The sequence below is a fragment of the Vanellus vanellus genome (assembly GCF_965231255.1).
Source record: "Vanellus vanellus genome assembly, chromosome: 2".
Taxonomy (NCBI): domain Eukaryota; kingdom Metazoa; phylum Chordata; class Aves; order Charadriiformes; family Charadriidae; genus Vanellus; species Vanellus vanellus.
Genome location: NC_138906.1, coordinates 3,733,357 through 3,760,840, shown reverse-complemented (window position 1 = coordinate 3,760,840; position 27,484 = coordinate 3,733,357). Strand labels below are relative to the sequence as shown.

General features: G+C 43.5%; 1 protein-coding gene across 10 annotated transcripts in view; it reads right to left on the bottom strand.

Moving 5' to 3' along the window:
* The window catches only part of OBSCN (obscurin, cytoskeletal calmodulin and titin-interacting RhoGEF), a 209,400-nt gene that overhangs the window by 111,085 nt on the left and 70,831 nt on the right, over positions 1-27,484 (bottom strand). For 6 of the 10 annotated variants that reach the window (XM_082480089.1, XM_082480091.1, XM_082480092.1 and 3 more), the window contains exons 31-47: positions 26,290-26,556; positions 24,598-24,864; positions 21,809-22,075; positions 20,588-20,857; positions 19,541-19,807; positions 18,754-19,020; positions 16,828-17,100; positions 12,129-12,395; positions 10,999-11,265; positions 10,091-10,354; positions 9,259-9,525; positions 8,626-8,889; positions 7,415-7,681; positions 6,086-6,352; positions 4,519-4,782; positions 3,499-3,765; positions 2,410-2,673 (exon numbers count right to left, since the gene is read on the bottom strand). In XM_082480089.1, coding sequence (XP_082336215.1) covers positions 2,410-2,673; positions 3,499-3,765; positions 4,519-4,782; positions 6,086-6,352; positions 7,415-7,681; positions 8,626-8,889; positions 9,259-9,525; positions 10,091-10,354; positions 10,999-11,265; positions 12,129-12,395; positions 16,828-17,100; positions 18,754-19,020; positions 19,541-19,807; positions 20,588-20,857; positions 21,809-22,075; positions 24,598-24,864; positions 26,290-26,556 — 4,536 coding nt within the window. The remainder of the gene's footprint in view (positions 1-2,409; positions 2,674-3,498; positions 3,766-4,518; positions 4,783-6,085; positions 6,353-7,414; positions 7,682-8,625; positions 8,890-9,258; positions 9,526-10,090; positions 10,355-10,998; positions 11,266-12,128; positions 12,396-16,827; positions 17,101-18,753; positions 19,021-19,540; positions 19,808-20,587; positions 20,858-21,808; positions 22,076-24,597; positions 24,865-26,289; positions 26,557-27,484) is intronic. The other 4 variants (XM_082480096.1, XM_082480097.1, XM_082480098.1 and 1 more) reach the window with 3 other exon arrangements.

Here is a 27,484-nt window from a genome sequence, read left to right as displayed (position 1 = left end):
GGAATTCTGGCTAGGATAAGAAAAAAATGGATTAGAGAACATTTAAATAAACTGAATATTCTCAAAGCACCTTGGTGTGATGAAATTTGTTCTGGAATAGTTAAGGCACGGGGTCAACCAACATCAGACATTAACAGTTACTCTGGAAAAACCAAAGAGAATGGGTGATATTCCACAAGTATAGAAAAACATGGAAACTCAGGGAAGGAAAGGGTCTCACGCACATTTAGTTCTCACCATGTAAACCAAGAGTCTAAGCTCCCAGGACAGTCAAGAAAGATCCAAACAAAGTCAACGGAGGAGCTACCTGTTGGCCAAAGGTAAATGTCCGCTATGAGGTGAACTGGATGTCTCCCCGGCTTCCATTGACTGTGCTGACTAGATGTCCACTGACAACAATGGGAGCTTAGGAACACTCACCAGTCTTGATCTACAAGCTGAATCCCGTTCACAGTGCTTGTCTTGGAAAAAGGGAGAAGAGGGGGGCAGCAGAGAGAGGATCCAAGGAATTACGGCCATTTCAGCTTAGCTTTAATTCTCTGAAAAATATTGCGGCAATACACTTGGACTTGCCAAAAGCTTTTCTCTTCATGAAGGAGTGGAGCAGTGCAATTTTTCTTGTCATAGTTTAATAAGCTTCGCCGATAGAAAGACACAGTATATGCTGTATGCTTTTATTTTACCTTTATTTATACCCTGACTTAGGTATAGGTGGAACTACAGTAGGAAGCACCACCTGTTTGCAAACCACAGTCAAAGAATGAGTATTCAACTGTGATTTACACTCACAATGAAAGAATGAGTTGAGCAGAGTTCCTCAGTACTCTGGAGTCCAGCATTATTTAGCATTTTCTTAAGTGACTTGGACAATGAAACGCAGAGGAGTCATTAACTTTCAGATGATCGCAAGCTGGGAAGGGAGGGAAGCTGAAAGGACTTTGTTAAACAGTATTTGGATATAGAAGATCTTGATGAAGCAGTGGTGCAAAAGTACGCTGCAATTCAGCAAAAGCAGGTGCAAAACACTATATATAGGAACAATCAACAGCTCAAATAGGAAACAATAAGCAGCAGATCTGCAGAGAGAGATTTGGGGCTACAAAGGATCAGGGAGCAGATGCAGGTAAAAAATACGCAATTCTGATGTGAATAAAGCAAACATCATAATAGAGATATGTAAACCAGAGTGTCATATACAAGACACATGAATTCCTTCCATCCTACTCCAGATGGAGCCCTGTAGTCTGCTTTTGGCCACCACACTTCTAGAAAGATGTGGATTAACTGAAGACGGTCCAGAAAGCAACAAAGATGAGCTGAAGTCTAGAAAACATGACCTATGAAGAAAGAGTGAAAGGTTTGAAGGTGCTTAGTCCAGAAAAGAGAAGACAGAAAGGAGACAAGATACAAATTTTCAAATCTTTCACACAGAGGAAAATATTTTTCCATCTCTACAGGATATGGGATAGGAAGTAATGACTTAAGCCAGCTCGAGGAAGACTTTTGTTGAAATCAGGAAGAACTTTCTGGCAGCACTGATGGCTAGGCAGTGGAATGAGTGTGATGGGGAATGGCAAATTCTGCAGCAGTGGGGTGAGGCTAGGCAGGCGTGATGGTGACTTGGGGCTCAAGAATGGACTACAGGACTTGTAGAGGCCCTTTCCAATTCTGTATTCCATGGTTAAATTAGAAGTTCAAGAGCGAAGCCATCCTTGTTTTATTGGTAAATACCAAGATGAAAAAGCCTGGGCAGTAAAAGAAATCAACTCATTGACCTACTGAATTTCCAGGTGAGAAAGACGGCTGAAACAACTTCCTACTGTCCTATATTAACAGTGGAAAGAAAGTTTCCCTCTCTTCCAAGGAAAGTTTGCAGATGAATTTGACTGAGGACAGTGAACTCACACTATAATGCTGAGTATTCCGCAATACTAGAATATAAATCTGCATGATTCTTGGTCAGAGTTACATAAAAAAGTTGCACTGAATCAAGTTTTGTTTTCAGTATTTAAAACTATCCAGCAAATCCTAACGTAACTTGAACTCCAAGATCGCCATTTCTAAGAAATATGAGTGTTCCTGCTGCTCGAACTCGCCAGGCTCAAGTTAAAATTAAGTAAAAGAGAACAAAAAATGCAAGCACATGGAATCCTTAAGCCTTCGGTGTGGTGCAAAGCAGTACAGCTGTGCACCAGCAAGAGCAGGAAGAGCACAGGGAAAACGTTAGTATAGTAGTGGAACTACAGTTCTAGTTAGAATTAGATAAAAATCATGACAAAAACTCAAAAATCCATTACCGACAGAATTAATGATGGCAAGATTAGAGAAAGGACTCTGTGTCAGTACTGAGGCTTCCAGAGGAAACAGGAGAAAAAGCACACAAAAATTTCTCATTTCTGTTTTCTTTACCATGCACTGTCAGTGCTGCCGTAGTCTTCTCATCTCCGCACACACACGTATATTCCCCAGCATCCTTGACTTCTAAAGCACGGATCAGCAGTTGTGCTGTGGTACCTTCCTGTCTCATAGTATATTTTTCACTCGATTTGAGCACTTTGTGTTTCTTTTTCCACTCCACAGAGGCAGGCCTAGAAAGCTCACATTGCAGCGTGGCTGTTCCACCTTCTGTGGCTTCTTCATTCTTCATCTCTTTCTTGAAGCGTGCGGGCAGGGCTGAGGAGTTCAAAATGAGCAGAGTGTATGACCACGGCAGCTATCCAAGGAACTATTTCTCTTTGGTCTGTCAACCAAATGTGACAAGCAAAGCCTTCCCTAATTAAGCAGGATTGATAACCACTCTGAGAACCATAAAACAGTGACTTTGGAAAACTGGAAAACACCTTATTTGTAAGCCAGAGCTTTCTGTATGGTACGGTCTATGGCATGAAATGGAGAACCACCACTCTCAACTTCTTCAGACTCTGCAAGACTGAGCCCTACCTTACTTTGGGTATTGGCTACCACAATGGAAAATAAAGCCTAACTAGCGTGTCTAAGTCCTATTGCAACGCAAATCATTACTGAAAAAGCTCATAAATGAAACTATATCTGAGGCATCAATCTCACTTTTCCATGAGATTTCTCCTCAGACAGTGGGGTAAGCAGAACTGGACCATCAAATTATTCTGAAACACTGAAAACTGTATCAAAAATATCACCAAATTTTAATATTCTCACCTTTAGGATTGTAACATCTTTACAACCAACTTCGCAATAATGATTTTCCTTTTCTAGCAACTACTACATCAAAGGAATGAGTTAGTACCAAGATGAATATCTGAAATTCTTGCAGTGAACACCTGATCTGTGCCTGATACTGACCGGTGCATTCAGGCATTTACACCCCTGTCCAACCACATTCATCAGAAACGGGGCTGCAATTTTAAAGCTGATACTACTATGCTGTTAAAAAAAAACCAACAACCACCACCTGGTTGAAAATAACCCACTTAATTTGTTACATATATATACATATATTCTTTTTTATTTTATTTTTACCATTCACTTTTAGTGCAGCGGTGGTTTTCTGATCTCCATAACAGCATGTGTAATCTCCAGCATCTGTCAGATCTAACTCTCGGATCACCAGCTCAGCAGTCGTGCCCTCGCATCTCATGCTGAACTTGTCCTTCGGCTCCAGGGCTCTGTCTCCTTTCCTCCATTCCACGGCGGCTGCGGGCTTGTTCAGTTCGCAGCAGAGAGTGGCTGTGCCATTTTCTGTGGCTTCCACGTTCTTCAACTCTTTTATAAAATGCGGAGGAAGGGCTGAAGATCACAGGTGAAGAGAGAGCACTTTAAAACCGAGGAAATACTGTGTCTTGACTTCTCCACTGGATTAAAACCCTTTAATCTCTACAAGATTTAGAACATACAGTACCTGAGAGGCAAATGATGATTTCAGGGGCATCCCTGCCTTGTGCTTTGCAACACACCACATTAAGTGTGTCACAACTGACTTGAAGATCAGTGGTGTAAAACTATAATTTCAGTACTGGAAGGTATGCTTTAAAGGTGTTTTAAGACATAGTAACAGAAAGCTGATCCCAAGATCTCAAGGAACTATGCACAGCTCTGTCTTGAGGTCAGATGAACAATTCAAATGAACACTCTGTTATTTAAAATTCCAGGCTGCAGTGTACCATTCCCACCTGCCTTCCTCACTTGTTATCCTAACAGAGCACCGTTCAAGCCATTCAAGAAAAACAAGCGAAATCTCAGTGATATGCCTAAAGAAATTAATTAATGGAAATACTGAAAGTGCTATTTATGACTTCAGTGAGGTCTTCGTTATCTGCTTCCACATTCCATTAACATGAAAGGACAGGGACCAAAAAGACTGTACGGTGCCATTTCTCAGTCCTAAGAGAAGGACTTTCAGTAAAAGTTATTCCCAGTGGTTGATACAGCTGTCAGAACAATTTAAAATAATAGACGGGATCAAGATCAGACCAGGTTGTGACCCTGCAATGAGATCACAGATGACAAAGCAGAAAATCCCTTTAAACTTATGTATTTTACCATGCACTGTCAGGGACGCAGTGGTCGTCTTGTCTCCGCACACGCACGTGTAATCTCCCGCATCTTGTTCCTCCAGGCTATGGACGGTCAGCTCAGCAACGGTATCCTTCAGTCTCATTTTGTACTTCTCACTAGGCTTGAGCACCTTTTGCCCTTTCCTCCACTCCACCGGAGTGGGTTTAGTTAGCTCACACTGCAGCACGGCCGTCCCGTTTTCTGTGGCTTCCATACTGGCAAGCTCTTTTTTGAACAGTGCAGGCAAAGCTGCGGGACGTAATATAAACAGAAAGTACGTCAAAACCATTAACCGGGCCTTGAGATAATTAGGACTGGGTCCTGAGGCCAGTCCGTCACTGTTACAGAAGAACAAATCATACAGTCTTGAAAACTGCATCTACGAGAAAACTACTGCAGGATCTCACCGGGATAATTGCCACCGTGACCTGTCCCTAATGTTGACTTACGTTCGTCAATTCCCAGCGGATTCCAGTAGTCCTCTCTACCTATTTCAGTCTGAATTCATCTATCTTCAGCTTTAATGACCTGACTTTTGATTGAAAGTCATTGCCCCGGATGACGCCACTGCTAGCTGGAGATCTCTACCTGTCCTGAGACCATAATTTATCTTTCTTGTTTAGAAAGTAAAAAAAAAAAGCAATATAACTTCAGGTGCCCCTTTAAACTATAATTTCTGAGGACATAAGGGCTCTAATAACAGGAATACAGTGTTTTTTCTAGCAGCATTCAGCGTCTCGCCTTGTGGTGTGCCACCAACGCAAAAAAAGAGGCGACTTGAACAGGGAAGAAAGTGCCAGCTCAGAGGCGGGGGGAACAGAAATACCTTCAGCTGGGGGAAAGAGAAGAAGTAAAAGCGTGCAGAAAATCTGAGAGAAGAGAGTTTCGCCTCCACAGTTTTGCCCCTGTCCTTAAGATATATCTCAAATAAAACCTATTCTTTCATTTATTGGAATGATAAATGAACTGTCTCTGCTGGAGGGGCAACGGAAGCATGTCGCTATTCACCATGGCAGAGACGGGAACCAAACCTGCCTCACTACTCCCTAAATCAGGACCTACAGAATAACAGTTTGGGGTTTTTTTTTGGAAAGTACCATTTCCTCAGCAGAATATATCACAGTCCCACAAAGCAGGGGGACAGTCAGTTATTCCTGAATGGGAAAACCTCTCACTAACTAACGTCAATATTTTTAAAGATCATTCCCTCAAGTTAGGCATGGAAATCCACTGACATCACCGGGACGCAAGGACAAACCCTCTGGGAACCAGCTGGCTGCTGGAGGTCTCCTCGCTTTTGGCCTTACGTACAGGTGCCTGTTTCACTTGTAAAAAGTGAAGACTAAGATGAGAAATTCTCACAACTCTTCTTTACTTTGCCATATCGCCACCAGTTTCAAACTGACAGACAGTGGGAGATGGGATGAAACACAGCCAGCAAAGGGAGAAAGCGCTGCAGAGTCAAAACATCAAAGTAAGCGGGAGAGAGACCTCCCAGAGAAAAGGGACCTCCCCGAGATACTGCTATCACAATGGAGAACGGCTTTTTTACCATGGACTGTCAAGACAGCTGAGGTCTTCTGATCTCCACACACGCAGGTGTATTCTCCCGTATCTTCTACCTCCAGATCTCGGATCAACAGCTCTGCAGCGGTATCTTCTTGTCTCATCCTATACTTATCACTCGGTTTGAGAGTCTTGTTCCCTTTTTTCCACTCCACTGGGACCCCGACCTTGCTCAGCTCACAGCGCAGAGTGGCTGTCGCACCATCTGTGGCTTCTCTGTTCTTCAATCCTTCTTTGAAAAATGCAGGCAAAGCTGAAGGACAGCAATACGAGCAGTGAGATGTAATGCTCCAAAGAGTTAAAATTAAACACCGATGTTTAATTTTCCTTTTCCCTCTCATCTTGAACTGATTTATCAATACAAGAACATAGGTCATCAATAGTCTTCATGAATCGCTACATGGAAAAAATGCCACGACCAGGAAAGGACTCGAAGTTTGCTGTAATCCATAGAGATAATTTACATGTACTGAGAGTCACAAATCAATACAGACAAAAGAAGAAAACCCAATTTTTTCCTGGGAAATTTCAAGCAAAACAAATAAATACTAATTTGAAATTTCTGAAAAAAATTGGTTTTCTTATATGATGTTTTAAACTATAATGGGAGGATACTTAAGCAAATGAAAAGACATTGTCCATTAAAAAAATAAAAATGAAACATTGGAGTTTCATTTTAAACGTCAGTTTGAAATGAAATTGTTCATTTCAATACCTGGTGGGAAAACAAGTATATTCCCCTGAACTGATATATCATTTCAAACACATCAGTTGCAGTAAAAATCAAAATTCTCCCTGGGAACAGTCGTCACTTAGAAGGTTTGGACTTGCTTTACGTAGGGGAGTAACTGACTGCAATGACAAATCCTTATTGTCCCAGGAATGGAGTATGGGAATAAGATTCCAGCAAATAACCTAACCCTTGGGAATTTTATGAAAACACAGCCTTTTTATGAAACCTTAAAATCCCTAAGTCATAGTCCCTTTAAGGCAACCCATTTTATTGGGCTTGAGCATAACAGTGAGTCTAATAAAGGAACTTTCAAGGGGAAAAGCAAAATGATGGACCCTAATTAAAACAGTAGCGGCAATCCAGGTTGCCTACGTGTTTCTCTGAGCTCGCACACCGATACCCCTCTTGTGCCATGTACCCCGGTCGCACTGACGCCAATGGGAGCACCTCCTTGGCATCAGGGAGCTGCGGGTAAGGGTTTGGCAGAAGGAAGGAGATGGTAGGGTGACCAGGTATCTGTCCAAATGAACAGAGGAAACGGGATAGTTATTTTTAGTATGTGTTTTGTTTTGTTTGGTTTACCATGTACTGTTAAAACTGCCATAGTCTGCTGGTCTCCGCACACGCAGGAATAATTTCCAGCATCTGTCGTGTCTAGATTTTGAATTATAAGCTCAGCAATGACACCTTCGCGTTTCATTTTGTACTTGTCACTTGATTTGAGGGTCTTGAAGCCCTTCTTCCACTCCACGTTAGCAGCAGCCTTGTTCAGCTCACAGCGCAGAGAGATACTTTTACCTTCTGTGCCTTCTTCGTCTGTCAGGTCTTTGGTGAAAAGAGCAGGCAGGACTGCAGAGTAAACGCAATACGGACACGGCATCAAAGCTGAGAAAGCCTGACGCATGATCTACTCACTCTCTTCTCTCATCTCCCTGAACCTGCACATCACTGAGGCCACAGGACCTTCTTCACACTCCAGGACTTTGTTCCAATCTCGAACATTTCAAAATGTATTTCAATCCGAGTTTTAATATTTGGTCCCCACAGACAAACTTGCTTTTAAAGCAAGTTTTAAAGTATCTGCAAACTTAGCTGACAAGCCATCTATCCTTTACTTTATACACCACAAAATCAAAGGGGTAAAATCAGAGACCATATTTCAATGTGAGACCCAGAGCATTTTGTTTCCCTTGAGAAAAACAGCAGTTCTACAGAAGTCCTACAGAAGATTCATGGCACTGTCTGTGTTTTTATAAATAGTGCCCCTTAAAACATGCTGTTACAAACACGCTGTCAGCTTTCTGCAGAGATAAAGTATATGCTCTTGAAGAGTTAAACCAAAATTGGTAAAAAAGGGCTGGGAAAAGTAGGAGAATAAAAAGGCGTTTTTTCATTACGATAGTCCTTGTGTAACATCATACATTGATGGAAACTTGCTCCTCTTAGGAGCAACAAGTGTAACAGTCTATGTCACAAAAAGTAAATCTTATTCCCACTTTTAGGTCAATCCCAATGGGAAAACTTTTAAACAAGCAGCTGAACTGGACTGGGGAGATTGTGTTGAGTTGGGGACCTGCACTCTACTTGTCATTTGAACATCGAGGAACACAGATAGCACATCAAGAGGGCATCAGGTGAAAGGACAGAGAGAGAAGAAAAGCAGGATAGAAAAATTAATCAGCAGTGGGGAAGATATAAAGCATACAGGGACCAGATGAAACTGAAGAGAAAGAAGAAGAGAATTTGGAATTATACAGGTTTACTCAGGGCATGTGCTGAGAATTTCTTTTTACCATTTACTGTCAAAGCAGCCGTAGTCTGTTGATCTCCACACACACAGCTGTAATCCCCAGCGTCTGCCAAATCCAAATCCCGGATCATCAGCTCTGCAAAGGGACCTTCCTGCTCTATTTTGTATTTTTCACTTGGCTTGAGGACCTTATTCCCCTTTCTCCACTCGACCGGGGCCGATTTGCTCAGTTTACAGTGCAAAGTGACTGCCTCCCCCTCTGTAGCTTCCTTGTTCAACATTTCTTCTTGGAAGAGGATAGGCAAGGCTGAAGGATGCAATACCAACAGAGAAGGAATCAGCACTCGGTTAACATGAACTGGACTCTGCTGTGAGTTACTGGGCTACACTTAACCAAAAAAAGCACTACTGCTAGGTGCGTACAGTTGAAAGGGGGTAAAACCTCCTAGTGTAGAGGGAAAGAAATCAGAGAAAACAATATAGAACATAACTGTGCTGTCTCAGAGGGGGAAAGAAAAGAATCACAAGGGGATATTCTCTAATAGGGTGACTCTTTGGCACCACAGAGCCGAGGAACATGAAACCTCTAAGAAGTCACCCTGACCAAGTTTCAGATGACCAGCAGATGCTGTCAAACATTTTGGGGCTTAATGAGAAACACTGGGAGAACGGTTACCATTCACTCTCAAAGTAGCTGTTGTCTTCTGGTCTCCACACAGGCAGGTATAGCTCCCAGCATCCGTCAAGTCTAGGTCTTGGACTACCAGCTCGACAAAACGCCCTTCCCGTCTCATTTTGTATTTGCCGTTTGGCACCAACACCTTCCCGTCCTTCCTCCACTCGACCGAGCCCACCGCCTGGCTCAGCTCGCACTGCAGCGTGGCCGTCCCGCTCTCGGTGGCTTCCTCGTTCTTCAGCTCTTTTTTGAAACGGACTGGCAGGGCTGAGAGATGCAGAATGAAAAGGGATTGCAACCCAAGACCCTGCCCAGACCTCTGCTCATTTATTGGCTAACTGCCTAAGCCTTATTCCAACACCCTTACCCTTAAGCACATCCTGCCTTTTCTTGTGTCCAGTAAAAAAACCCAAACCCTCTAGTAAATTGTTCTGTGGGAATCAAAGAATGCGTGATCTTGATTGGGATCATGCATGCAAATGAAAAACTCATCCTCATCATTAAAGGTGATGAACCCTCCTTAACAGAGAATCCCAAGGAATCTTATGTTTCCATACTAATTTAGGAAAACAGACATTCACGTGAGCACCCTTCACCTGAGGACAGGTAAGAAGACAACACAACACACACACATCCAACATTGGGCATAGTGAAAGCTGATTGTGGATAGACTGGGGAAAGGAGGGACATGGCAACGTGAAAACGTGGCAGGATGAAAAAAAGTATAATCAGGACATGAAGGTAGGTGTTGTAAGGGAATGTACAGAGAGGAGGAGGGAAGAGATGGACAAAAAACATTCCAGAGTTTCACAGGTTATTTCTGACTTTTTACCATTCACTGATAAGGCTGCTGTGGTTTTTTGGTTCCCCACTACACATGTATAGTCTCCAGCATCCTTTGGGTCCAGATCGTGGATCAGCAGCTCAGCCACTGTGCCCTCCTGCCTCATCCGGTACTTGTTACTGGGCCGGAGAAGAGCATGTCCCTTCCTCCACTCCACAGGGGCCTCTCTGCTCAGCTGGCATCGCAGGGTGGCAGTCCCACCTTCCACGGCTTCCACGCTCTTCAGCTCTTCTTTGATGAGCACAGAGGCGGCTGAGGAATGAAGCGTTCTCATTTTACTTTAGGAGCATCGTTAACAACCGGTGACCTCACATGGGACTTAAAACCAAAACAAATTCTCTTGGGCACAGCTAACCAGCTCTGACCGACCTGCACATCCAGGACTCTACTCGCATTTACAATAGCATGCTGTGAGTTTGGGAGGAAACAAAACCAAAACAATTATTTCCAAATAATTAGATTATCAAGGTAATTACCCTTCTGCTGCCCAAATGCTGATGGTCACAGACGTGTGAAAAACTTGCTGAAAAAGTGCAGAAGAGAATTGCATGTTCTTTAACAAAACGTGTAGCTGAGGCCCTTCTTACCTTCCTTAGAGATCAGGCAAACGCCTCTGTCCAGAGCAGAAAGCAGAACAGTTATTTCGGAGGCAAGGAAAGCTATTTTGTTATCGGGTATATTTGACTGCTATGTTTTAGCATGGAGTTATTGTCCTAGAAAACAGAGAACATAATGGACCCAGCCAGAGCTGCCTTTTGTTTGTACTGATCCCTGTTTTGTTTTGTTTTGTTTTGTTTTGTTTTTCTCTGAACTCTCACTATAAATGCGCAGGAGCTGGCAGGACCACGGCAAGAAGAACAACAACAAATGGTCACAAGCAGGTGTCTTATTCCTACCATGGATTTTGACTCGGGCTGTGGTCTGCTGGTCTCCAGTGTCGCAGGTGTATCTTCCCGCATCTTCTGGCTCTGCATTATGAATCACCAGCTCTGCCACTGTCCCCTTCTGCTTCATTTCATATTTGGCACTTGCCTGAAGCGTGGTTTCTCCCTTCTTCCACACCACAGTGGCATCAGCTTTTGTGAGCTCGCAGCTCAAGGAGACAGATTTCCCCTCTTCCATTTCCGTGTTCTCCAGGGCTTGTTTAAAAAGGACAGGCACAGCTAGAACACAGAACCAGGGATCAGGACATGCCCTCTTGACCTGCCATACAACAAGTGCTCCGTGATGGCTGTCACCCCTCAAAATCTGTCTGCTTCCAAATGGGCAGCACAGCCCTAGACCCTCCCTTGGCTGTGTGGAATCAAAGTGATTCTTCTTGGGAGGAGGAAGAAATCTGTCCCCCAGACATTACCATCTCACTGTGGATTCCTTGGACCACGGGGGAGGTTTCTCTCATCTTTAATAAGGATGCTTTCAGAGTCCTCTGAGCATCCTCACCTAACAAACTCCCTGCTGCTGCACGGCTCTGTGACCGTCCTCATGTCCTTATATCTCTCCTGCTTTCTGCTCCAGCACATACTACTTTTGCTGTTTTACTAATGGTACTGTATTTGTTTAAGGGTATTGGGGAGTGCAGATGGCATCTGAGAGCCTTTAAAAAAGGATGCTTTGGGGAGTTTTGGGGGTCTAAACATTAATCAGGGACTGGACTTGACTTATGTTTTCACATTGCTCTTGTGCTCCCATTCTCCTGTTCTCCAACTCTAACTCTACTCTTAATCACAGCTGTGTAAAAAAGCTGATAGGTCAGGAATCGTGGCACGTAGGGTATAGAAAATGAACCCTTCGCGCCTATTTTCTGTTCAGTCAGAAGTTGCAGATTTAAAATTCCAGACACTTAACAAGAGATTACAGGAATGAAATATATGTACAGGTGCTTCCAAGTATGCAATATTACCATTAAATTTTCTGTATAAATTTGTAGATGGCACTGCCATAAAGTGCTGTGTTTGTTTTTTTTTTAATAGAAGATCTATTAAGCAATGCAGTAAGAAAGTGTGGCAAAGTATCTAACTCTGCCTACCGTTTACTTTCACCCGAGCAGTGGTCTTCAGTTCCCCAGCGCTGCAGGTGTATTCCCCAGAGTCTATCGATTTGACATCTCGAATAATGAGCTCTGCCACAGTACCGCGCTGCTTAAATTCATACTTCTCGCTGGCACAGAGAACAGTGTCCCCTTTCATCCATTTTACTGGAGTATCAGGTTTGCTGAGCTCACAGGTCAGCTTGACTTGTTTTCCTTCTTTAGCTTCTTCATTTTGTAGCTCTTGCTTGAAACGAACTGGCATTTCTGAAAAACAACATTGCAGATGTTTAAGGAAACACATGAGATTGGAAATCAGGTTTTCCATTTTGTTTCAGACTTTCCTATTCAGATAGAAAACCACAGGAACGGAAAAGCACTAGCAAACAGTGAACAGATTCCTACAGCTCACATCTGGCTGCCAGCACTCTACAGCAGCAAAAAATATTTGAGACCATATGCTTTTTTCCCTTTTAATCACTATCTGTACAATTGAAGACCTCGCAACTATTGCTGTTGTCATTATTAACATTTGTGGCAGATGCTGCCCTGCTATTAATGACACAAACAGCGGGTTGCAGATAGGTGGTCAGAGCTGGACCACTGGCACAAAAAACATAAAACTTTACTGGGATCAACTCGCACGTAACACAGAGGACACAAAGAAATGGCAAATCACTTTCCAGCCCTACCAGCAGTATTGATTTCTCATTATTAAAAGAAACCCACAACGTATTTTTATCAGACAGGACTAGAGACTTAAAACCAGCACAGAGCACGTGCAGAGAGGAAAGCACAGCTGTACGTGACGGGGTCCCCGGGGAGATTCCTACGCAGGCTCTGTCACAGCCTGGGATTCAAGGCTTTAAGGTGAGCTGGTGTAGAGAAGGCACTTAATGGGAAAAAAAAAAACAACCCTGAACTGAAATGTTATCCCTTCGGGGCATGAAAAAAAAAACTCAATTTTTTCCTGGCTTCTGCTGCCTTGTGAATACGCAAGTCAGGTACTGATCCGTGATGCAGCTGTCCAGTGGCTGTTGGAAAACTACAGTGTATTCTTCCCTTCCCCTTTTACCTCTAGTTTAGGACACTCAGTGTCACATGGCTACTGACGTTTTCTTTTGTTTAGTTTTAGTCGTTTTTTTTTTTCCTATTTTTGCATTCTGCTGTTCTGCTGTGACCTTAATAGATAAAGGAAAGCTACAAGAGCGTAACTGGTTGTAGGCATCCTTATGACTTGACCCCTTCACATCTAGTGGTGATCTGAATCCATGTGTTTAAACCCTACATCCATCCACACCCTTCTGTGTGAAGGGAAAAACGGAGCTGTGGTTTAACACTCATTGGGAGTGGGGGTTTTTCTCACAGAAAAACTCCTCTTCATCATGGGTGAGATCCAGGTCCCACTAAAGTCAGCACAGATCTTCCTTTTCTGTGTAACAGGTATCGGGAAAGCATCCCAGTACTAATGAAAGACAGCAAATCCGGACCATTAACCATCACCTCTCTTCTTCGATACATCGTCAAGGTCTTCTCTTTCCCTGCACAGCAGATCTCAGCCTTATGTCAGCTTGTTTCTTTGTGCTCTAGATAACTCAGGAGCATCTTGCCTTCCCTTTTCATGCTCTGAGGTTCGGGTCAACTATTCCAACAACCCAAATGCTTTTTGTTCACCCTGACTTCTCTAATCCAGGTGCATCTTTGGATCAGCACCTCCAAAGCATGTTAAGAAGAGCCGCTTGCAGGATAGCCACCGGTCAGGCTAATCCCAGCCCAGCCATTAATAGCCTCCCTGTATCCGCTCAAACCTGCCCATGTGAATGAGCAATTTTGTTCACAGGAACCAAGCTCCTCCTCAGCCTCAGGCTGGAGCAGGGACTCAAGCCAGGCTGGAGCATTTATAACGTGGGTAGGAGGTGAGCCTGGTTCTGAGATGGCTCAGACCCAACATGGAAGTACATTAAAGACCCACATGTCTAAGAAGAGAATTATTTCTCAGACAACAACGCTTCAGACAACAACCCTTCAGATAGCACCTCCTGCCTTTGGAATCTCCCAGTCTTTGGAATGAAAGCTTTGGATGCACTATTCTCAATAAATCTGGCTGCCTAAAGCAATTACCCAGACAAACGTGGGTGTATAAGCTCCCTCCTTGGAGAGAGCCATCAGTGGAGACAGCTTCCGAAGGTGATTCATCCTTTCTCTGGATTACCACTTCGGCTGGGTGGGTCTCCTACAGAGATGCCCACTCTTCTGACCCATTGCTCTCTGCTCCAGGAGCTCAGGCACTTACATTTCACAGTAAGATGAAGGATTTTCCTGTTTCACATCCTGTCACCGCTCTGGGTGCTGTCCCAGATGACTTGACGAGAACCTCTCCTGCACTGCGGTGCAAAGACATGAGGTTCCTTTTCAGTATAGTTTCATGTTTTTATCACTTCAATTTATTACTCTGACCTCAGTGTTAGATGACAAGTTAGGACCCAAACCATCACTCCAAATGTTCTTACCCTTGACAGTAATAACCGCACTACTTTTAGCTGCTCCAGCCTCACACTCATATCTGCCACTGTCTCTTTCTTCTGCCCTGCAAATGACAAGTTTGGCTTCAAATCCCGACCGGCTGATGTTATACTTGGAAGAATTCCTAAGGCTCTTCCCATCTTTGCACCACTTTACAGGGCTCTCTGATTTGGAGGTTTCACAGTGAAGGATCACATCCTCTCCCTCAGTGACTTCAGTATCAACCAGCTCCTTTGTGAAGATGCAGGGCTTCTCTAGAATCACACAAAAAACATCTGAGATGTTTCAGAAGAGGTGCAGATTTTCAGATCGCACGTAATCTGTGAGATTTACATCCGAGATTACTTCTATCAAAATTACAGGTCAAGGTTAGTAACAAATAATTTGGTGTTCATGACTATAAAGCTCTCAGGAAGGCACCAGTCATGCCATAAAGTTGTTTAGTAAATATCTAACACCATCTGGGAGAAACTGAGAAGACAATATCCCTGCTGAAGAACATAAGATATCTCTCGAATCTCTAAATACAAGCAAGATGGAGATATGATTTTCCTAGGCCTTTTTCCGTGTGAGCTGATTAGTTTGAACCTTCTAACTGAATGTTGAAAAGTTAATTCTGCATGAAGGGAGATTCAATTCAGGTTCCTCAAAGCCAGCCGTCTAAAGCAGGTCTCATCTCATCAGTATGAGTCATCTAACAACCAGGCAGATAGCGCAGTCTGGTTACATAGGGTGTCTCTATAACCACTGGGAGATCACAGAATCATCTAGTTTGGAAGGGACCTTTAAGATCATCAGGTCCAACCATCAACTGAACACTGCCAAAACCACCACTAAACCATGTCCCTCAGCATCAAGTCTACACATCTTTGAAATACCTCCAGGGATGGCGACACCACCACTGCCCTGGGCAGCCTGTTCCAATGCTCGACAACCCTTTTGGAGAAGAAATTTTTACCAATATCCAATCTCAACCTCCCCTGGCGTAACCTGAGGCCGTTTCCTCTTGTCCCATCGCCTGTTACTTGGGAGAAGAGACCGACCCCCACCTTGCTACAACCTCCTCTCAGGCAGCTGTAGAGAGCGATAAGGTCTCTCCTGAGCCTCCTTTTCTCCAGGCTAAGATGATAGACACCTCCAGAGACCAGATATAGTCACTTCCAAAATCAGTCATTAGGAGAGAGAAGATGAACTGCTCTCTGGAAGTGCTTGTCTTTCTACACAGCTTATAGAGTCTAAGCTAGATACCAATGGCTAAATTGGCCAAGGTAGATCTTATCCCCCCTGGTTTAATGCTTTTTCATTCATAAAAATCCGTTCTATCAGGGGACCAAAGCCTGGGTTTGTTTCTATAACACCATGTATTAGCTTTACCAAAAGGAACTGGGCTTTTGCAAACAAGACCTTCCATTTGCCTTCAAAAAAAAAAAAAAACCCAACCTGTTTGCATTTCAGTAGCACAGCAAAATTTGGGCAAATTTTCAAATTTTGGAAAAAAAAAAAAAAAAGAGGTCATTGCAAGAAACATGGTGATTCTGAAAAGAGTGAGAATACGACCTGACACAGTGGAGACTGTGTTTTACATCTCTGGCCAATGAGAAATATTTATGTTTCCAGTAATGAAACACCTCTCTGATACTGCATTCTTGGGCTGTTTGGCATTCATTTTATTCCCTCGCTATAGAAGTAGACTAACACTGCAGTTTTAACTCAGTTTAACTTTTCCAGAGAAAATAAGTCATTGTCAACAATGAACAGCAGACAGCACACACAATGTTGCCTTTCAAACAATGATATCTAAATTAAAAACTTATTGGTTGCACTTTTTCTTTTTTTCTTGAACTAATTTATTTCTCCTCATTTGTCATGACCCTATCAGCTCGGCTCAAGGAAAACTGGACCAGGGATCCCATGTACCATCACTACAGTATAACATTCCCATCTAAGGTCCAATAAACACTCTGAGAGTTGTCCAGGATTACAAAGTGTTCATTCCCCAGTCCCAGCTTCAATATATAGGTAATGCTATTCTTGGATATGTACACACACACGCACATATATATATGATGGGGCCAAATTTGTAGCATTTTTGTTCTTTTTTTTTTACCTACCCACATTAACCCATACTTATTTGTACACATTCTTTCCTCTCCTGCAGTTTTTATGATTGAATTACCTTTAACAACCAAACTGGCAGATGTTTTCTTATCACCAGCTTCAAATGTAATGACCCCCGAGTCCTTCAGTGTGAGTTTTTTCAAGGTTAGCAAGTGATATCCACCAGGCTGAGACTGGATGTCATTAAGTTCATTGGTATGGAGTGGGGTTTTATCCAAAAACCACTGCACTTTGCTATAGTCTATGGGAGAGATTCTGCATTTGAACATGGCAGATTCTCCTTCTAACACAGTGACATCTTCCAGGTCTTCTGTTATTAGCACTTTCTGGCCTGAAAGGAACATAGATACATCAATTACTGGAATCTTCAGTTTCTAGCATGAAAATAGATATGGAAAACTCTGAGATTTCCCATGCGAGTATTTCAAGAATGAAATAAGTTCATGATACAGAAGACTGAAACACAATTCCCCTGTTACTGAACACAAAAAACATTCACGGGAAGATGATATATATACAGGACACACATCAATATAGGATGAAGACAACTTCAAAGCACCAGAGAACATACAGCAGAACAAGTATCCGGGAGAATCATAGAGTGGTTTAGGTTGGAAAGGACCTTGAAGATCATAGAGCTCCAACCCCCCTGCCATAGATGGTACAATGCAAATCCAGTGTTACAAAGTTTTTCTTAATGGAACTACCTGGAAAGGCTGAAAGGATGCGGCTCTGACAGCATCACTGGGCTCTAGACAACGCTAAGCAGATGATCCCTCCCACGGCAACCCCTCTGTTTTTCTAGAGCAAATACGACTTGCTTTCTAAGGGACAGGACCACCCAGCCCCCACCTTCTTTGAGCTTAGTCCAACCATAAACACAGTGGGAAGCGGAGAGAGTGTCTGACTGCAGCTTTAGGGAAAGGAAACAAAACAACAGCCCGGAAAACCTGTCTGTACAGGTATAGATAGGTATACACCTATCTAAATAAATAAAGTACGGTTATCATTGTATACAAAGATAAGTCTGATCTTGCTCCTACTTACAATACCAGCACAGGGAATTTTTACTCTTTCCTTGAGCTTTGTGACAGAGGAGTATTTTTTCACTCAGAAAAGTGGGTGTTGGAAACTTCACAACGAATTCAGGTAGCTCAGATCCTCAGGCCATGGTGGGGATTAAGCTCACTTCTCAGCTTCTCAGAGCTGCTCTGGCAGATGATCAGCAGTGGAGGAGTCTGGCTTTAACCCCTAATCTTTAACAACTAACTATAATAATTAATAAGTGGACACTGCCACTGCACACTGACCATTCTTGAATCGTTCTTCCTATTCTCTTCATTGTTTCATCATTTTCATCTCAAGGGTTTCTCCCAGTCAGGGCTCCAGTGAGGGAACTGTGAGGAGCGGTAACCACCAGACCTCACTCCTTCCCCTTAAACACTGCCCTGCTGTTACCATCGGCCACTACAGCTCATTTACTGCCCGTAGTGTCATATAAAAGCCACTGGGTTGTACTCTCAAGCTGGAGATTGGGTTGTACCTTTCATCTCTAAGGTGCAGAGGGACTTAAAGATCCCTGGATGAGTCATTCGCCCATCCCCTTGTAGACACTGCTACTGGAAAGAGGCATCAAGGGACACGGAGAAAAGCCTGGAGGCAGAACAATTTTTCCCTTGTCTAATAATAGGCACTCTGAATCATATCCAACGCATCCAGCAGGAACTCCAGCCGCTCCTCACATCAGCATTTGGGGTTTTAAATCATACCCAAAGTACTCCAGGTGTAATTGCTTCACATCGACAAACTGCTCTGCCTGTCCAGCTCCACGTTACTATATTTTTGTCCTCATGTCCCTCATGAGTGAGAGAGAGCCAGAAATCGGTGGATCTGCTACCCCTATGCTTAGAAATAGATCTGCCTACACATATAATGTTTCCTGATGGAGAAACAGGACGTACAACCACATTCCTCTCATGCCTACCTTGCACGACTAGCTTGGCTCTGGACTGGGCATCACCAATGTCGCAGGTGTAAGTGTCACTGTCACTTTTCTCCAAGTTATTTATGGTCAGCTGCAGGACTTGTCCTTTCTGGGTGATCTCGTATTTCTTGCTAGCCCTGAGTTCAGCTATGCCTTTCCTCCAGACCACAGAGGATGCAGCTTTCTCACTCTGGCATGTAAAAACTGCAGTTCCGCTTTCATCAACTTTCAGATCTGAAAGTTCCTTGACAAAATAATTAGGTTTTTCTGGAAGGAAAAAAAAATAAAAAAAAAATAGAGAGACAGAGAGAGATTTATTACTCAAACAAGTCCTGTGCATACAGAGTGGTCTTGAATCCCTCTGCCCCCGCTTGTAGAATCACACAATATAGAGATGGAAAGGATCCGAGAAGATCACCAGGTCCACCTCATGTCACAGGGTATATCACATAAAGTATTTCAAGAAGATACCTGGAAAGTTTAATGCCATTGTACAGGTTCTGGGGAGATCTTATCTGGCAGAACGCATACAGTTTTGATCACCCGCATTCAAAAAAGACTAATTCAAACTGTCAATTTTTATTGGCTCGTTGTGTAGCACATAAGATTCTTCAGCACCTACAAGATGTTTTTTCAGGGTTTTTAAAAAGCTTTTAATCCATGACATTTTTTGATAACTAAAAATTGATCCGGTTTAGGGAGACAGAAGAGAAGAACATCTCCCACAGGCTGTAGATATTTACCCCGACTTCTGTACATGCCAGCCCCCATGCATGCTTCAGCTGACCTTGCACCGTGATCCTGGCTTTCGTTTTGGAGACCTCTGTCTCACAGGTGTACTCCCCGCTGTCCTTCACCGTGGAGTCACGGATGATCAGAATGGCCCGTGTTCCCTCTTGGTGCAAGTCATATTTCTGGCTTTTCCGGATTGCTTTGCCATCCTTGTACCACCTGATGCTCACATCAGGTTTTGACAACTCACAGCTCAAGCTGATGTCCTGCCCCGCCGCTGATGTTTTATCCTCCAGCTGTTTTGTAACCTCAGTAGGTTTTTCTGAAGAGGTTGGGGGGGGGGGGAAGAAAAAAAAAGAAAAAAGACAACTTTGAATAAAAATCGTGATCACTTTATGGTTGGGGGTTTTGCAATTCAAATATTCAGCACATTTTCACATTCCCTAATGAATGATTCATACCATGTTAGGGAAGGGAGGGGAAAAGCAGTCTTGCTCTTTAGTACTTATTAATTGCAACTATGGGCTCTCACTGGATATTAATGATTGCTAACAGGAACTGAGGACATCCTTTTCAGGGAATGTCATTTTTCCGTCACAGAAGCTACTGTAGGCGTGCACTTAGGGTGGAATCTACCTCACTAAATATAGGCACCTCTGCTATGGAGGGATTTAGCAGAGGAACTCACTCCAGGGCCACTCCACAGCCAGCAGTGATCTGCTAAGTACAGGCAATAGACTTCAAGAAGCAATTTATTTTGTTCTAAATAGGAGTAACTGGATGGTGAACCATGTCTGAAAACCACCTGTTGCTTCTCTCCGCTGACTACCCAGGGAGCCGCGGGTGATTATCATGGTTGCACAGTCTGGGTAGCAATTGTCTGTACAATTACACTACCCAGTGTATTCTGCAATTCTTAAATATCTATAAAAAGTTTCAGCCTTTCATTTGTTTTTAAGAAAAATTCTCAGTGCTTCAAGGCTGACAAAGAAGGCTGCTCTTCACTTTGATCATAACAAGAGTTTGCCTTCATGGTTTACTGATATACCTTATGAAAAGACACCCAAGAAAACAAACCTCAGAACCTTTCTGATCTCATTACCTTTCACAACCAGAGAAGCCTTGGAGGTTAGACCACGGGCAGTGAAAATGACTTCCCCAGCATCATCAGGAATCACATTTTTTATATTGAGCGTATATTTCCGACCCATGTTAGAGGCTTTAAATCGCCCACCACTTTCCACTTTGCTCCCATTCAGTGTCCAGTTGAAGTCGTCAATGCTTTCATGGGACAAAATACACTCAAAAGTGCAATCTTCTCCCTCCTGGATTTCAGTGTTCTTCAACCGTTTGGTGATGCCAATGTTCAGCTCTGGAAGACAAAAAGTAGGTTAATACAAGAAGAAAAGTTTTTTATGATTAAAATGAGTAGTAGTATTGACATTTTTAGCTTATGAATGGTTTATGTGTAGGACTGGCAGCACAGCACTGCGTTCCTTACAGGCATATTTGACATGAGAAGGATTTCTAAGACATTATCCTCTCAGAATCAGTGCAAAGCTAGAGAAAGAGGGACACATGAATCTCCAGGCTTTGCTCTGGAAGGACTGCATGAAGAAGCTGGTGCAGAAGAGTCAAGATTCAATGAGCTAGAGGGGAGAAAAGCTGTCAGACAGAAAGCCTCTGGAACACAGTGTGAGGTTTTTTCTCCATGCTGATATGAGAAATGGGATGTTCGTGATTGTTAACTTGTTACCATCCTACCCCTCCTGGTATTCAAATCAGACAAATTCAAAATATGTCTCGTTATCAACATGAGTTTGAAAGCCAGGAACAATTCTCTTTCCTTCAAGCAGCCACAAGGAATATAGAGGACAGGTTGAATTGTTGGGTTCTTCAATAGACAACATTGTCCTACTTTTGTGTTCCCCCAACAGACTCTGAATTAACAGCTCAAAAATGCAAAACACAAGCTGCTTGGGTTTTTGTTTGGTGTGTGGGTTTTGTTTTTTTTTGTTTGTTTGGTTGGTTTGGGGTTTTTTTTGTTTGTTTTGTGGTGTTTTGTGGGTTTTTTTGAGAAATTATTTTCTCTTCCTGGAGGATTTCTGCACCTTAGGGCTGTTTGGGAAGGAAACACTGGTACTACATTCGCAACACGTGATTTTCGCTAAAACACCTGATCTACTTACATCAAAGAGTGACAGGGATTGTTCAGACATCACCGTGTTATGTGAGGCTTACAGAGGAATAGGTGTGAGACAAAGTGACCAAGCCCACCCATATTTGCAGCACCCCTTGACTGGCCGTCATCGACAATACTTACCCTGAACGCTGACCTTTGACTTGGCAACATCAGTGCCAATATCACAGGTGTATAAACCCGCATCTGACTTTTCAAGGTCATGGATAAGGAGGCACAGGGTCTTCCCAGACTGTATCTCCTCATACTTGTTACCAGAAGTGAGCTTCACACCATCCTTTTTCCAAACAGGTTTGACCTTCTCTTTGGAAACTTCACATTCCAGTTTAATCACACCTCGCTCCTCACCAAAAACATCGTCCAAGGACTTCATGAAGACAGCAGGCTTCTCTGAAGGTTAAGGGGCAAAACAGAGAACATCCAGAACATTTAAGTCGAGACATTTTCAGTTGCTACCACATATTTAAAGAGAGCTTAAATAAACCCTTGGCAACAGTGCTGACACCAATGCAGAACCTAAAGCAGTCTCAGACCTCATGACTGGAACACGTTTTAGGGAAATCAGAATGAATTAACGGGACGGTGCAGGGAGGGAGAGGGGCAGTCTGCATTGCCGTGGACGGGTAGTCACATTCAGTGTTGTAAACATCTCTCTTTTGACTGCGCAGCTATGAGATTGCAAGGACTCCTTTTTTCTCAGCGTTGGGGCATCTGTTGGGGATCACAGGAGATCCCATCACCGGGAACAGGGCTTGGAGCAGGTATGTAGGGCCCTAGCGAAGGCCAGAGGGACAGCTTCACACCTCTACGGAATAGCTACTCAACAGGACAGACTAGAGTTGTCTGCATCATGGGGGAGCAGAAAACGTTCTCTGGGAACGTTCTTTCTCACTGCAGCAGTCTACAAGTAGAAAGGGGTCAGGTGGTTAAAAGGAAAAATGTGTGAAGAGAAGTAATTGGGATGTAGGTCTTCTACAGCCAAAGAGCTGGCACTGCCTTTCCATGAAGCAGGATTCATGCTGTAGAAGAAGGAATAAAAAGATACACTGCACTTTGTCCTCACTATCCTAAAGAATTTTGCTCTTGTCTCTGTTTTATTGATTCCCTTTACCTAATTTAAAATATATTTGACACAGAAGATATTTATGCAGTGGAAAATTTTGACCAGATATAAAAGAAAGAAGGAAGAGGAAATCCTTCAGACTCTCTGAGTGGATAGAGTAAAACAGTTAAATTATTCAGACACTCTGGGAAGAACAAATTAGTCATGATCAGGAGGCAAAATTGAAAGGAAATCAGAGAGATGATTCTCCAAGACACTATGGAGGATGTCAGACTCACTTTCAGAGAGAACAGCTCAGAACATTTCCCACTCGTGTTTCCGGGTACATGAATGAGTTAAATTAAGATGACAAATCACTGTGATTTCCCTGAGCATGCATCTACGGGTGTGTTGCTAAAGAAAATGTGATTTTGAAATTTTGGTGAGAGTTTTACCTCAAGTTTCTAACATGCCTAAAATAATCCACGCAACTTACTGGGGCTTAGCTGATCATGGAATCATAGAACAGTCTGGGTTGGAAGGGACCTTTAAAGGCCATCTAGTCCAACCCCCCTGCAATGAGGAGGAACACTGTCAGCTAGAGCCCCATCCAACCTGGACTTGAATGTTTCCAGGGATGGGGCATCTACCACCTCTCTGGGCAACCTGGGACAGTGTCTCCCCATCCTCAATGTAAAACATTTCTTCCTTATACCTACTCTGAATTTCCCCTCTTTTAGTTTAAAGCCATTACCCCTTGTCCTATCACAACAGGCCCCACTAAAAAGTTTCTCCCCATTTTCCTAAAAGCCCCCTTTAAGTACTGAAACACTGCTATAAGGTCTCCCTGGAGCCTTCTCTTCTCCAGGCTGAACACCTGCAACTCTCTCAGCCTGTCCTCACAGGAGGGGTGCTCCAGCCCTCTAATCATCTTTGTGGCCCTCCTCTGGACCCACTCCAACAGGTCCAGGTCTTTCCTGTGCTGAGGGCTCCAGAGCTGGACGCAGCGCTCCATGTGGGGTCTCACCAGAGCAGAGCAGAGGGGCAGAATCCCCTCCCTCGCCCTGCTGGCCACGCTGCTTTTGATGCAGCCCAGGATGTGGGTGGCTTCCTGGGCTGCCAGCACACATTGCCAGCTCATGTCCAGCTTTTCACCCACCAGTACCCCCAGGTCCTTCTCAGCAGAGCTGCTCTCCAACCCTTCATCCCCCAGCCTGTATTGATACTGTGGGTTGCCCTGACCAAGGTGCAGGACCCTACACTTGGCCCTTGTTGAACCTCATGAGGTTCACACCGGCCCACTTCTCGAGCTTGTCCAGGTCCCTCTGGATGGCATCCCATCCCTCAGGCATATCAACTGCACCGTTCAGCTTTGTGTCCACAAACTTGCCGGGGGTGGACATGAACATGTTAAACTACAGCAACTCAGTTGTGTGATCAAACTTTAAGATGTATGAAGGACAGCAGCAAATTGCCTTCTCTTTGCTGATTCAGCCCAACTCCAGAACTAATGTACTAAAGGTGTGCCCTACCCTTGGAGGTACACTGAGGCTCAGGTCCCTGCAGACAAAAATTGTTAGAAACAACAGTTTATGGACTACATACTATTGAAGAAGCCTAGAAGCAAAGGAAATTGCTCTTGAGACTATTTTGCTAAGTAGAAGAATGATAAAGAGCTATGGAAAGTTTTGGCAGGGCACCAAAACAATCTTCCTTAGAAAAATCATCAGCTACAGTAGAAACTTACACTAGAAGAAAGCCCCTGCATGCCTATTATTCAGCCCCAGAGCAGGATTGCCACATGGGTATGGTAAATAATAGCTCCTTTGCATCTCTACTTTAGATTCAGGAGGGTGTGCTCACAACGCACCTATCACCTTCAGATGCGCGCTCTCCGACACCTTGTCTGACTTCATCGTCACTGTGCCAGCATCCTCAGGCTTGACCTGCTTCATCGTCAGCATGTAGCAATTGCCAACGTTCCTGATGTCATTGAAATTGTTGGTGTAAAGGAGGGTGCCGTTGAGGAACCATTCCACATCCTCGTCGTCGTGGGACAGCTCGCAGGAGAAGACAGCAGAACTCTCTTCTTCAATTTCCACGTCCTGCAGGTGTTTGAGTACTTCTACGTTGCGGGCTGTAGGAAACCAAGGGGCACATCACCACTGTTACCCTAAACCAGTACTATTACCACAAATAGATTTCATAGTGTTTAGAGTTTGTTAGATGGTTTAGTCTGGTCTCTTGTACACCATGGGTCTTCACATTTCATTTACTTGGTTCTGCATTCAGTCCAACAAAAAAACATCCCTTAAAAAGACTACATTGTCGAGAGACCTCAATTTTCTTTTTAGACATAAAACTGTTTTGCTTTTATTTTTCTTTTTAATTTAAAAATAAGTAATTCTTTCTAAAATGGTAATGACATTACAGTGATCCCTAAGTATCCCAAAGAGCTCCAATCCCTGTGTGCTTGTCACTGCGCATACACGTACACTTTATAACTAAATTATCCCGGACTCACTACCGGGGAAACACAGAGCATGAGATGAAGACGATGTGTTTGGTCACAAACAGCAAGTACAAAGAGATTAAGCAACTTGCTCAGTTTTAGGGAGCAACAGGAACTGAATTCTTTTCTTTCCCAGTCCTTAGCCAGAGGTTTCTCTTTGCAGTTTCTCCACTCATGAAATGCTGTTTTTCAAGGACTGGCTAACTCAGAGGGTGGGTTAGGAGTATTACTTCATTTTGTCATTTGGATGAAGCTCTGCAAAGCCAAACTGTTACCAAGAGCTGCTCCCTGGACTTCTGCAAATGATTCAGTGGCTCACCTCCAAGTCTTGCTGAAAGTGATTGTCTTTCCTTACGTTTCACCAGAGATGAAGAACTAGCCAAAAATAATGCCATACCAGGATGAGGTAGATCATCATTATGAAAAACAAACATATTGCAGATATAAAAGCTGCCTCAGGGGTCAGGAAATGAAAACCATAACCAAGATCACCAGAATGAGAGGCTTGTAGCCATTTAACATAAGGAACATTTTTAGCAAGAAGTACCAGAGTCCAAATTCCTCAGATGTAATGGAAAATAATGTGCCTTGAGAAAGACACATGAATTTCTGCCTTACCCAGATGGTGCCCTTCCACATGCATTACCTACTTCACGGCAAGTGGTGGATTTCAGTATCATGGAATATCAGCACAGTGCGTAACACAGTCGGTTCACTTAAGATATCGCATTTACACAAAATTACTTTAACTCAAGAAAAGCAGCCTAGAGTGAAGTAATGAACCATAAAGGCATCACAGAATCATAGAATGGTTTGGGTTGGAAGGGACCTTTAAAGGCCATCTAGTCCAACCCTCTGCCATGGGCACGGACATCTTCAACTAGATCAGGTTGCTCAGAGCCCCATCCAACCTGACTTGGAATGTTGCCAGGGATGGGGCATCTACCACCTCTCTGGGCAACATGGGCCAGGGTTTCACCACCCCCAGCATAAAAAGTCTTCCTTAGGTCTATATAACAGGCCAGCGCCCCTGCTGCAAACCGCTCATACCTTCAACGGTCAGTGTGGCTTCGGTCTCCGCGTTTCCAGCCCTGCACTTGTACACACCAGCATCTTCAGGCTTCACCTTCAAAATCTTGAGCTCTGCTGAATGCTGCTCCCGCTTGATTTTATACTTCTCAGGGGGCTCGATGGGCGTGTGGCCCTTGAACCACTTCACAATTTTTGGAGAAGGCCTGAAGTCGCAAGACAGGATGACCGAATGGCGTTCCAGAGCTGTCTTGTCCTCCATCTTCCTGGTGATCTGTATGTGGTAATCTGCAAAGCAGGGTTGGGAAAGAATCATAGAATGGTTTAGGTTGGAAGGGACCTTTAAAGTCATCTAGTCCAACCCCCTCTGCAATCAACAGGGACATCTGTAACTAGATCAGGTCACTCAGAGCCCCGTCCAACCTGACCTGGAATGTTTCCAGGGATGGGGCATTTCCCACCTCTCTGGACAACCTGGGCCAGTGTTTCACCACCCTCATTGTAAAATTTTTCTTCCTTATATCTAGTCTAAATCTCCACTCTTTTATTTTAAAGCCATTACCCTTGTCCTATTGTACAATCTGAAGAAGAGGAAAATTTCTAATCTGCATTTCATACCAATTAATTTCATGTATGTCTTTCACAACCGTTTTGTGAATTGCTCAGATGATGCTACAGATTCCTGTTGCAGAGCTGGTTTGCTTTGATGCTAAAACAACATGAGGATCTATAGGGAGTGCTGGTTTCTATAAGATAATACTGTATATTAAGTACCTAAGGCATGGTCCGGTTCTGGTTCAGTGTTTACTGAATTGCTCTCTGATTGAGGGCTTTATGAAAGTAAAAGTGAATTAAAGACAAAACAAAGTCTTCAGGGTGGGACTGGAGATATTTACAATGGTGACAGCGGAAGATAAAAAGCCTTGAGGCTTTGTCCCAGATCGAATCAATGACAAAGTGGATTAAGTAAATGAGCTATCAAACTTGTCTAGTTCAGAAATGGGACAAAATAAAGTCTCCTGGCAAATTGCATCTGTTTTGTCCTCTTTGGTAAAGTCAAGAAAAAAAACCAAAACAGACTTAGCTCAATAGATTTGAATATCAGGCACTCCAAACAAACTCATTTAATTGGATCCCTTCCTGAGACATTGCTGTCTCATTTAGCATATCCAGCACTGCGCCCAACAACTTGTAACCGGGAATTAAGCAGATCTTC